Source organism: Bufo gargarizans, chromosome 1 (assembly GCF_014858855.1).
Source record: "Bufo gargarizans isolate SCDJY-AF-19 chromosome 1, ASM1485885v1, whole genome shotgun sequence".
Lineage (NCBI taxonomy): Eukaryota > Metazoa > Chordata > Amphibia > Anura > Bufonidae > Bufo > Bufo gargarizans.
In genome coordinates, this window is record NC_058080.1 from 123,592,419 (window position 1) to 123,605,723 (window position 13,305).

Consider the following 13,305-nt stretch of genomic DNA (forward strand, 5'->3'; position numbering starts at 1 on the left):
CGATTACACACCAGTGGCTTCAACAGGGAGACATGAAACACGTTGGAGATCCGCATGCCAGGAGGAAGCGCAAGGGCATAGGCTACCGGGTTTACCCTGCGAAGCACTCGGAAGGGACCAACAAAGCGAGGCGCCAGCTTGGGAGTGGGCACTCGAAGGTTGAGGTTGCGGGTGGACAACCATACGCGGTCTCCGACCTGGTAGGAAGGAGCGGGCGCTCGTCTGCGATCAGCCTGGAGTCTCTGGCGCTGCGCAGAGACCTCAAGGGACCTCTGGATCTGTACCCAAGAAGCACGTAGGACGGAAAGGTGATCCTCCACAGCCGGAATATCCTGGGGAGAGAATACCTCCGGTAACACGGCAGGTTGGAACCCATAATTGGCCATGAAGGGAGACGTCCCAGAGGAAGAGTTCACCGCCGTGTTCCTGGCAAACTCAGCCCAAGGCAGGAGGTCAACCCAATTGTCTTGGTGATCGGAGACATAGCAACGAAGGAATTGCTCCAAGGCCTGATTGGATCGTTCTGCGGCCCCATTGGACTGAGGGTGGTAGGCCGAGGAGAAAGAGAGATGAATCCCCAACTGGGAGCAAAAGGCGCGCCAGAACCTGGACACAAACTGACTCCCCCGATCCGACACAATCTCCTTGGGCAAACCGTGCAACCGGAAGACCTCCCTGGCAAATCGAGGCCAACTCTTGTGCAGAGGATAACTTCTTGAGAGGAACACAGTGGCACATCTTGGAAAACCGATACACAATCATGAGAATGACCGTATGGCCTCGGGATGCAGGGAGGTCCACAATGAAATCCATCCGCAGGTGTGACCATGGACGCTCCCCGGTGGCTATGGGTTGCAAAAGGCCCAACGGAAGGTGCCGAGGGGACTTACTCTGGGCACAAACGGAGCATGCCGCTACATATGCGGCGATGTCGGAACGTAGAGAAGGCCACCAGAACAGACGTGAAACAGCCCAGGACAGCTGATTCTTTCCAGGATGCCCCGCGGCCTTGGAGTTATGGTAGGTTCGCAACAACCGAGTGCGCAACTCCTCAGGCACAAAACATCTGCCGTTGGGTCTCCCAGAGGGATCACCAGATTGAGCCGCCAAAATCTGCTCACCCAGGGGAGAGGTCAGGCTGGTGCGAATGGCGGCCAGGATCTGATTCGGAGGTATGACCGAAGTCAGAATCGACTCCTCCCCGGACAGCTCGGAGTACTGCCGTGATAAGGCATCCGCTCTGATGTTCTTGGAACCGGGTAGGTAGGAGACCACGTAATTAAAACGTGACAAGAACAGAGCCCATCTGGCCTGACGTGGTGTCAATCTCTTGGCCTCAGAGAGGTAGGTCAGATTCTTGTAGTCCGTCAGGATGAGAACCGGAACCACCGAGCCCTCGAGCAAGTGCCTCCATTCTTTAAGGGCCTGCACGATGGCCAATAACTCCCTGTCACCAATCTGATAGTTGCACTCCGCGGAAGACAGTTTCCGGGAGTAAAACCCACAAGGAAGCAGAGGACCCTCTGGTGTTCTACGCTGAGACAGAAGGGCGCCTACTCCCGTCTCAGACGCGTCCACCTCGAGGACAAAGGGCAACCCAGGGTTGGGATGCGACAGAATCGGAGCCGACACAAAGGCGGACTTTAGAGCCTCAAAAGCTCGGATGGCCTCGAGCGGCCAGACCTGGGGATTACTGCCCTTCCTGGTTAGATCCGTGAGAGGCTTGGTTAGCATGGAAAAGTCCCTGATGAACTTCCGATAATAATTGGCGAAGCCCAAAAAGCGCTGCAGGGCACGAAGACCACTGGGCTGGGGCCACTGTAAGACAGCCGAAACCTTCTCAGGATCCATGGAGAACCCCTCAGCGGAAATGATGTAACCTAAGAAGGTTACCTGGGATCGGTGAAATTCGCATTTCTCAAGCTTACCGAACAGCTTGTTCTCTCGTAACCGTTGCAACACTCGTCTGACATCCAGAATGTGGGCCTCCATAGATTCAGAATATACCAAGATGTCATCCAAATAGACCACCACACACTGCTGCAACAGGTCACGGAAAACATCGTTGATGAATTCCTGGAAGACTGCGGGCGCATTGCACAACCCAAAGGCATAACCAAGGATTCATAATGACCGGTCCTGGTGTTAAACACGGTCTTCCACTCATCGCCCGCCTTGATCCTTACCAGGTTATATGCCGCCCTCAGGTCGAGTTTGGTAAAGACCGTGGCCCCTTTGAGGCGATCGAACAGCTCGGAAATCAAGTGTATCGGGTAAGCGTTCTTGATCGTGATGCGATTGAGACCCCTGTAATCGATGCAAGGCCTCAACTCACCGCCCTTCTTTTTCACAAAGAAAAATCCAGCGCCTGCCGGGGACGAGGATTTGCGAATGTGTCCGCGTGAAAGCGCCTCCCTCACGTACTCCTCCATGGCCTCATTCTCCGCTACCGACAGTGGATAGACTTTGCCACGAGGAGGAACGGCACCAGATTGTAACTCTATGGCACAATCGTATGGGCGGTGCGGAGGTAGGGCAACCGCACGCACCTTATCGAATACATCCCGGTACTCCTCGTATTCAGGAGGCAACAGAGAGTCCGAGGAAGTACACAGCAACTTGACAGGCCCATGGATGCAACTAGCCCCACACTGCGGTGACCACGAGAGGATCTCGGCCGATCTCCAATCGAAAGTCGGATTATGCTTCTGGAGCCAGGGGTACCCCAAGACCACCGAGTAGTGTGGAGACGAAATAACCTGGAGACAGACCGACTCTCTGTGAACGGCACCAATGGCCATCCCCACTGGAAGGGTCTCCTGAGTCACGTGTGGCGGCAGAAGGGGTCTGCCGTCTATCGCCTCAAGAGCCAGTGGGGAACCTCGAGGCTGCAGAGGAATGGAATTGGCGGCAGCGAACACACTATCAATGAACAAACCACCAGCACCAGAGTCCACCAACGCCTAGGTCGTCACCGAGCCCCCGACCCAGGAGAGGACAACAGTAATCAGTGGTTTGTCAACACGGGAAACCGGGGACGAGGAGACTCCACCCAAGATCTGCCCCCGACAGGATCTCAGGTGCGAGCGTTTCCCGGACGGTTCGGGCATGCCAACCGAAAATGCCCACCGAGACCACAGTACATGCATCAGCCCTCGCGTCTCCGGAGTACCCTCTCCCCCTCGGACAGGCGAGCAAACCCCAGCTGCATGGGTTCACCCCCAGACAAGTCATCCCCAGGAGGCGTGGGAGGAGAGGGAGGCACGGGTGGGACAGCAAACATAGGCGCCAATCTGTTAGAAGACCTCCGCAGGCTCTCCTTAAAGGAAGGTCTCTCCCTGAGTCTGGTGTCAATCAAAATCAGGAAAGAAATAAGAGACTCGAGCTCCACTGGTAGGTCCTTAGCTGCAACCTCATCCTTCAAGGCATCCGAGAGACCATGAGAGAAAGCAGCGACCAGAGCCTCATTATTCCAGCCCACCTCTGCTGCCAGGGTACGAAACTCAATGGCGTATTCAGCTACGGATCGTGAACCCTGTCTGATGGACATAAGGAGCTTCGCAGCAGAGGCAGCACGAGCCGGCACATCGAATACCTTCCGAAGAGAAGCAACAAAACCGGAAAACTCGGCAACCACCGGATTGTTGTTCTCCCATAAAGGGCTGGCCCAGGCCAAGGCCTTGTCCGAGAGCAGCGAGATCAAGAAGCCCACCTTTGATCTCTCAGTAGGAAAGGCATGTGGCAGCAACTCGAAATAAATGCCCACCTGGTTAAGGAAACCTCGGCACTGAGTTGGCTCTCCCCCAAAGCGCTGTGGAAGGGGGGCAGAACCGGTCATACCCCGAAACACCGCAGGCGCAGCAACAGGTGTCGGGGTAGACTCTGGCGCAACAACCGGAGCGGCAGTAGGAGCGGGCCCAGGAGCGACAACCGACCCATCGGCAACGGAAGCTAAATGAGCCGTGCGTTCAAGCAGGGTTTGCAACGCCACAGCGAACCGACCCAACAGGTGATCCTGCTGATCAAGTCTGGCAACCAACGTAGGTAGCGAGGATGGCCCTATACCGTCAGAATTCATGGCTTGGTCCTAATGTCATGGAACCATGAACCAGACGTACAACAAGAGATAAGTGGAAATAAGAAGGCTTTATTGAAAATCAAGCTGTAAGGCAAAAGTCCAAACGGATGGCTAAACCGAAGCAGGGTCTTGCGAAGCCAGAGGTCAGGAACCAGAAGGGTAGTCAGACGAAGCCTGGATCAGGAACCAGCAGGGTAGTCAGACGAAGCCTGGATCAGGAACCAGCAGGGTAGTCAGACGAAGCCAGGATCAGGAACCAGAAGCAGCAGCAGTCTTAGAAGCATGTGAACACAGGAGGACCAAGCAAGGAACTGAAGCCACAGACCTCCTATATATATATGAGCTAGGCATCCAGCTCCTCCCAGTGGGAAGGAGAAGCCGCAGGGTGGGAGGCTACAAGAAACCCAGAAACCAAGATGGCCGCCAGCACATGTCAAACGAAGGAGAACAGCAAGAAGGTAAGACCATGACACTCACACCTGTTTTAAAAAATGACCCCTAAGGAATCCAGATTGCTGCCTTTTTTTAATTTCCTTTCTGACCGCTGTCAGTGGTTAAAATTACACTGAAATACATTGTCAGGACCGCAGTGCGCAATCCTCTCCATTATGTTAGCACACCGGGGGAAGGAGGGTCAATAGGCAAATAAAGAATAGTGATACAGACTCCTTGGGCCCCATCTATCAAAACTGTAACAGGAAAACTGTCTCAGTTCCCCATAGCAACCAATCAGAGCTCACCTTTAAGTTTTTAAAGTGTTCTGAAAAAATTAAAGGTGAGCTCTGATTGGTTGCTATGGGGAACTGAGACAGTTTTCCTTTTAGACAGTTTTGATAAATGAGTTCCGATATGTGAAGCACTACTCGTGTATATGACTGCAGATAATAGTCCATAATCGTGGTGACAGATTCCCTTCCAAGGGACTGTCTAACAATTTTGCGGTTTGCTAACTAACCTGTCACCTAGAAAACACATATTAGGCTACTTTCACACTAGCGTTGTTTAAATCCGGCGTTCAATTCCGACACCGGAACTGCCCGCCGGATCCGAAAAAACGTGTGAAAACGGATTACATTTGAATCCTTATCAGGATTTTGATCACAATGAAAAAATGCATTGGAAAAAACGGATTCGCCATTTATGGACTTTAACTTTTTTTTTCACATTTTTCGGGTTTAACATGCAAAAGCCGGATCCGGTTTGACTGATCCGGCATTAATGCAAGTCAATGGGAAAAAGGCCGGATCCGGCGTTCAGTCAAAGTGTTCAGGATTTTTGGCCGGAGGTAAAAATACAACATGCTACGGTTTTCTGAAAAGCCTGATCAGTCAAAAAGACTGAATTGAAGACATCCTGATGCATCCTGAACGGATTGCTCTCCATTCAGAATGCATTAGGATAAAACTGATCAGTTATTTTCTGGATTTGAGCCCCTAGGACGGAACTCAGCGCCGGAAAAGAAAAACGCTAGTGTGAAAGTCCCCCTAGACCTGCAGCATTCCCTTACAGCAGTCTGTAGCTTGACTCCACAGTTGCTTTTGTCCTTAGTGTTAGATGTGCCTAATGCCAGAAAAAAGACTTTCATTCCCCTGCCTGCATCATGTAACTTTGGCTCTTGAAGTCAAGCTTGCCGCGTCCCCTTTCCCGCCCCTTAGCATTTGATTGATAGAAGTTCTAATTCCTATCATGTCGGACGCAAGATCTAAATCTTGTGTACACGCCGCGCCCCCGTCTTGCGCATTTTTCTCTGCCACGTGCATGAGGCACAGGCTAGCGTGCATAAGTGCGGCAGTAAACATTCAACATAACAATGCGCAGGCGTGGGAAAGACGGGGGCGCGGCGTGTACACGAGATTTAGATCTTGCGTCCGACATGATAGGAATTAGAACTTCTATCAATCAAATGCTAAGGGGCGGGAAAGGGGACGCTGCAAGCTTGACTTCAAGAGCCAAAGTTACATGATGCGGGCAGGGGAATGAAAGTCTTTTTTCTGGCATTAGGCACATTGACACCAAGGACAAAAACAACTGGAGTCAGGCTGCAGACTGCTGTAAGGGAATGCTGCCGGTCTGATATGTGTTTTCTAGGTTCCCTTTAAAGGGTTTCTACCACCAGAAATACTGTTATGTAGCTGACTGACATTAGCAATGCGCCCATGTCAGCACTACATAACAGTATGTTTCTTACCTTTCTCCCTGCAGCCATTCTGATAAAATAACCACTTTTATAATATGCTAATGAGCCTCTAGGTGCTATGTGGGCGTAAAATCAGCACCTAGAGGCTCCGTCTACTCACCCTTTATCCCGCCTAGGTCTCCTGTTCTGCCCGCCCCACTCCTCTTGATTGATGTCACGGTTCGCAGCATCGCTGGTGAAATCCCGCGACTTCTGTATTCGGCGCAGTGAGTGAAGGCCGCTCTCCTGATGACGGCTTCCTCACTGTGACGTAGTCGGCGCAGGCTCAGTGAGGAATCCGGCACCAGGAGCGCATCATTCACTCAATGCGCCTGCGCCTAATACAGAAGTGAACGGCACAGGTGCGGGATTTCGTCAGCGATGCTGCGAATCGTGACATCAACGGCTGCAGGGAGAAAGGTAAGAAACATACTGTTGTGTAGTGCTGACATGGGCGCATCGCTAATGTCAGTCAGCTACATAACAGTATTTCTGGTGGTAGAAACCCTTTAAACCAACATATTGAAATATAATCCTTTGTTCTAATCAGTTTTTGTTTTCTGATGCTATATTATTTTATTTTCATGATTATTGGGGAAAAATGACACGATATTCTGGAAAACCTGTTCTAGAGATTAGCTTTACAATAGACACCTGGGTAAGAAAATAATCCACAAAACAACCCATTGACTTCTATGGGAGAGTTTTGTGTAAGGCCTGATTGAGACGCCTGTATTCCTTTCATGTGCTATCCTCCTTGTGTGAACAGGCTGCTCACGGACCCGTAGAAATAAATGGTTTGCCATACAGTCCCGTAGTCTTTACAGCATGCTTTAGTTTGTTCTGTGTCTAATGGAACACAGACCTGGAGACCATGGTCTGTGTCATACGTGGACATATGGACCTCACTGCATATTAAAAATGGCCCTGTGTGTTACAGCCACAACTGGGAAACATTCTAATATGACAGTCTGAATCCGGCTATATGTGCAGAGGTCAGGGAGGGTAAGCAGGGGAGCTGCCTTCATCACCTGTGGTCAGTGGTGGATCCTGTGTAATCACCAGCTTTATAATGGAGGAAATACCTTGATTGTAAGCATGGTCGTATCTAAAAACTCATGGGCCCTGGTGCAAGAGTTCAGCCCCTTCCCTCAGTGCTTTGTGGCCAGGGGCAGGGAAGCACATAGCCTTCCTGCTGCCTGAGGCAAACATTGAAAAGGCACCCCCCTCATGCCAAATTCTTGACCTTCAGCCAGAGGTGTAACTTGACCAGCATGCACTTTCTATAATACCGGTGTCTTCTTATGTGACACAAGGGTCTTTGGGGCCATCAGGCTCCTGGGTCTGGTAGCGACCTCTGAACCCCTTATGATGATGATGATGATGTATAGTCTTGTGTACATGCAGTCTTACCCTTAGGCTAGGTCTACATGACGACATTTGTCGCGCTAATGTCACGCGACAATTTTTTTAATGGCTGTCTATGGTGTCGCACTGCAACATGCAACATGCTTCGACTGCGACGCAACAGTAGCAGAATATCCATTTGAGATGGATTTTTCTGCGACTGTTGCGTCGCTGTCGCAGCATGTCGCATGTTGCAGTGCGACACCATAGACAGCCATTAAAAAAATTGTCGCGCAACATTGGTGCAACAAAATGTTGCGCGAAAAGATGTGCCCTATCTGTCGCGCGACAAATGTCGTTGTGTAGACCTAGCCTTAGGGCCTCGATGCACTTATAGCTACACCCCTGATTGTAAGGCATTTTGAATACCCAAAATGGTATTCTGCAATGGATCCATTCAATTTAAAAAGGCAAATGGAGTCTAAATGACTAGACTCTGGACTCTCTGTGACCTGCTTGCAGTTTCTGCCTTTTCTGCTGGACAGAATAGCGGGGTAGCATAGCCCCCAACAGAAAAGCCAAGGAAGGGCCAAACACGGTGTGAGCCCAGCCTAATTCTGCCTGTGATGATAATGAAATGACTGCTGAGAAGTGAACTGTACAGAATAGTGTTTGTCAGCCTATGGGAATAGCAGTATGAGCAGCAATATTTCACTTTATTATTAGAACAGATAGTGAAATAGAAAATGACCTAAAAAAAAAACTTTCTCCCATAGGTTACAAGGCGTGTTATCTCTGCACTTCCAACAATGCCTACAGAAGGAAAATCAGATATGGATAGGATCGGTCTGTTCCGTGAAATGGGCTACATTAGTATAGGAGACAATTATGTCACTCCCGGTTCTAGTAAGTAAACTTTATCAGATTTTATATATATTATATTTGTAAAATAAGAACAATTTCAAATGCTTGTGTAAATAACTCCATAAATTAAGCAAGGGTTGTATGAGATTGATTCTTTACACAAACAGAGCCACTCATGCAGCTCTGTCCCAAAAAGTGGAATCTGATTGAAGTCAGCCATAAATCTACATAGAACACCATAGAAGCTTATTTTCCAATGCTTTTTTTGTTTTTATGTAAAGGTTTCCGCTCTTTTCTTCTGTAAAAAAACAACTGATGACACCTTTCAAAATTCAAACATGATACAACTTAAAACATTCGCTTGATGGTGTATTTTACTTATAATAGGACAGTATTTTCAACATCTAGAGATAACATTTCATATCTCCTCACATGTCTTTATTAATCAATACTTACATTTCTGGGAAATAAATAAATCTCTGTGTTATGGTGTTTTGCTGTTACTCTGTTATTCCTCCTGGAAATGTAAGTATAAGGCCTCATGCACATGACCGTTTTTTTTTTAAGGTCCGCAAAAACGGGTTCCGTAGGTCCGCGGATGCACACAACGGTCATGTGAATGAGGCCTAAATTGAATGTCGGAACAGAACTTATTAATAAGAGGAATCCATGGTAGTTCATGAAGTTGTCTAACTATGACTATATTATTTTAGAACCATTTAATGAATCTGCAAGTAAGAATAGACAGATGCTTCCTGGTGGTGCCAAATCCATGGAAAACACATTAGGAGGCTACTTTGATACACAGTTCAAAAGAACTTTTGAAGGAGAAGCCTACTCAGATCCATTAAAACATAGGAGACAGTATCGTATGCAGCAGGCCAAGAAGAACTTAGGAAAAGCATTCCTCCCATCTAATGGGGAAAAAAAGCCGTAAGTTAAACCGCTCTGGAACTTGTATAGTCCTGTAGTGTAAAAGGTTGACTAATACAATGGCATAAAATAGCTGTGTAATGGTAGAGTCATACTACTAGCAGCGTACCACACAGAAGCTCCTGTTCTCTACGTAGAAAGTGATTTACAGCTTTCAGGATCTATTTGTAATATATATATACATATAACCAGGGGGAGGATAACATGGACTTCTGTGTAGGTTTTCAATCCCCCTTCTACCATCAATCAGACATACTTGGAAAACTTTACAGACCGTGGATCAGACCGCTATGATTTATTTCAGCCTTGTCTCATCTCTGCAGAGTTAAACAGACATGTTAGTTTCCTACTTTTCCATCATACTCCCACCTTCTGCCACCCCATCTTGCCATCCCGCCATCCCCAATATGTGCCCGCTATGCTCCCCAATACAATACTGCAGAAACAGTCCCTCTGAAAATATCAGTACCACACAGCTAGTGCCCCTTCAATAATTCTTGACACACAGTGCCCTACAAAATAACTAATAGTGTCGTAAACATAATGTCCTTCAAAACCAATTGTGGTAAGTTGGGGGTGCCCCCCACAGTAAGGCCCCTTGCAGACGAGCGTGTCCGGATTAGGTCCGGATGCGTCCCGGTGCATTGCGGCAAATCCGTGCGAGTAGGAACGCAATTGCAGTCAGTTTTGACTACGATTGCGTTCCGATGTTCAGTTTTTATCGCGCGGGTGCACAGAAGTTCAGGTTTGGGTTAGTTGTAGTGTAGATTGTATTATTTCCCCTTATAACATGGTTATAAGTGAAAATAATAGGATTCGGTATACAGAATGCATAGTACAAATGGGTTGGAGGGGTTAAAAAAAAATAATAATAATCATTTAACTCACCTTAATCCACTTGTTTGCGCAGCCAGTATCTCTTCTGTCTTGTTCTGTGAGGAATAGGACCTTTTAAAGACGTCACTACGCTCATCACATGGTCCGTCACATGATCCATCACTATGGTGATGGTTCATGTGACGGACCATGTGATGAACGTAGTGACGTCATCAAAGGTCCTATTCTTTACAAAAGAAGACAGAAGAGATGCCGGCTGCGCGAACAAGTGGATTAAGGGGAGTGAAATTTTATTTTTATTTTTTTAACCCCTCCAGCCCTATTGTACTATGCATTCTGTATTCTGAATGCTATTATTTTCCCTTATAACCATGTTAGAAGTGAAAATAATAATGATCGGGTCCCCATCCCGATCGTCACCTAGCAACCGTGCGTGAAAATCGCACTGCATCCGCACTTGCTTGCGATTTCCACGCAACCCCATTAATTTCTATGGGGCCTGCGTTACGTGAAAAATGCACAAAGAGGAGCATGCTGCGATTTTCATGCAACGCACAAGTGATGCGTGAAAATCACCGCTCGTGTGCACAGCCCCATAGAAATGAATGGGTCTGGATTCAGTGCGGGTGCAATGCGTTCACCTCACGCATTGCACCCGCGCAGAAATCTCGCCCGTGTGAAAGGGGCCTAATAGTGCTCCCTAAAGTAACACCAATAGTAAAAATTCTCTGCCAGAGTGCACTTAGTGTTAACAGTGACCCCGAAAGTAATAATGCCCCCATAGTGCCCATACTAGTAATCATCTTCCCTATAGTCACCCAGTAGTAATAATTCTCCTTATAATGTGTGCCAGTAGAGAAATTCCCCCTAATGTGTGCCAGTACAAAAATACCCGCTTTAATGTGCGCCAACACAAAAAAATAACCTTTATAATGTGTGCCAGTACAAAAAATATTCCCTTATTGTAACAACGGTTGTGAATCGCCAGTGTTCGCCTACTTACCACCGCGGTCCCAGGCTCCATGCTCGGGCGAGTACTGCCCTCCCTGGCCACCTCTGTCTTTGCCCGTGTCCAGATGCATTACAGGGCAGGTAGCAGCGGTGATCTGCTGCCAGTGTCTCTCCATGCACTGTCCAGTCCTGGACTCTGTGTTTGCAGATGCTGTACTTTCTGGAATCCGCTCCACAGTTTCCTTTCTACCCTGGACACAATATGCTTTCTAGCCTATTTCCTGTAGCACCTTGGAAAGGGCCAGCGCTCATCACTTCCTGTGACATAAGGGTTTTGCACATGTAACCCGTGTTACTAATCCCAGCCACCCTGCACCTGTTTTAGTGGTCCAGCCTGGTCCCAGGTGCCTAAACGTCAAAGGTCCTTGTGTCCTTCAAAGGTTGCTGTTATCTGTGCTTATGTTCCTGTATACCTGATCCATTCCTGTGTTTCTGGACTCTGCTGCCTGTTTGATCTTTACCTGCTTTGCCTCGACTCTCCTGTTGCTGATCCGGATTGCCTGACCTTTACCTGTGCCGCCTGCCCTGATCCATTGCTTGTTTGACTTCGCCTCTGCCTCATCCTTCGGTCCTGCACTGTTGCTCCTAGTTACCACTCGGTCTGCTGACTATGACTGTACCTCTGGTACCTTGCACTAGTACCCACTTGGACCAGCTGCCTTGTGTGCCAATCCTCCTCAACAGGTAGTGACCTGGTGTTCCTCTTGGGAAAGTCTATCCCCACCATCAAGGGTAAAAGGAAGAGCGAGCAGTTCACTTAAACGCCCTTAGAGGAGGTTGGTCACGTGGCACAGTGGGTTATACCCTCTGGTTTGTGACACTTATAATGTCCTCCTTATAATGTGTGCCAGTGCAAAAAATGCCCCCTTATAATGTTTGCAAGTGCAAAAAATGCCCCTTCTGTGTGCCTGTACAAAAAATACCCCCTCTTAGTGCCCCCAGTAGAGCCAATGTCCCCCATAGTGCTCCCTATAATGTGTGCCTGTACAAAAATATGCCCCCTTATGTGCCAGTACAAGTGTCGTCCGTATAAACAATGCCCCTATAGTGCTCCTCTGTGGTGGTCCAACAGCTTGGTGCCAAATAAAGAATAATAAACCCTAATACTTACCTCCAAGCCACTGTCAGTGATGTGGTGCAGGCCTCTTCTGCCCTGTTTTCTGAGCTGTACGCTGCCTGACTCAGGCGGCGCGATGATTATTCTGTCATCGCACCGCGTGTGCCGGTCTCTGATAGGCTCAGGCCTAGTACCTGTAGTCTCTCAGAGGTAATGGCGGGGCAGGGAGGATGATGATACATAATTGAGGGGGTGCATCCCTGTCCTAGGGGCCTGGTCGCAATAGTGACCATTGCAACCCCTATTATTGCACCATTGGCACTTACTAATGTATTGAGATTGTCCGTATTACCTTTTTTGCTGGCTTGATTCATTTTTCCATTACATTATACACAGCTCGTATCCAGGGGTTAAGTTCACCCTCCAGTCCAGCAGTAGTGGCCGTGCTTGCATAGTATAGGAAAAAGTGCTGGCCTCTCTGGTGGTCAGGAACGTGGAAGTGTGCATAGGCGCTTTTTCCTATACTGTGTAAGCACGGCCACTGCTGCTAGATTGCAGGGTGGTCACAACCCCTGGCTACTAGCAGTGTATAATGTGATGGATTTTCCAGCTTCTGCAAGTGTAAAGAAAAAGACAAAGGTACCATTACATAAATGTATAGGTTTGATTGACTCCCTTTGTATGATGCCTTGTTTACATCGATTCTCGCACCCTTCTTTACATCACCCATACTGTACTCTCACACGTATGTCCTTACAATTCCCCCATATCTGATCTGTGACACGTAACCACAAATACAAAGGGCACAACTCAAAGCTATGAGCTCTTTGGGATTTGTGCTCAGGGGTGGTCTGGCCATACAGGGAAATTTCCCAGTGGGCCGATGCCCCGGGGTCTCCCCAAGCCCTCCTCTCTGCTGCTGGCAGGGTACCCAGCCAGCGACAACACATGCCCTCCTGAATTCAACTGTTGTGGCCCACATCTCACCTCCTAAGTCCCCTG

General features: G+C 48.5%; 1 protein-coding gene across 3 annotated transcripts in view; it reads left to right on the plus strand.

Moving 5' to 3' along the window:
- Positions 1–13,305, plus strand: part of C1H4orf47 (chromosome 1 C4orf47 homolog) — a 69,319-nt gene that overhangs the window by 32,846 nt on the left and 23,168 nt on the right. For all 3 annotated transcript variants that reach the window (XM_044297719.1, XM_044297737.1, XM_044297727.1), the window contains 2 exons: positions 8,378–8,507; positions 9,179–9,398. In XM_044297719.1, the coding sequence (XP_044153654.1) occupies positions 8,378–8,507; positions 9,179–9,398 (350 nt within the window). The remainder of the gene's footprint in view (positions 1–8,377; positions 8,508–9,178; positions 9,399–13,305) is intronic.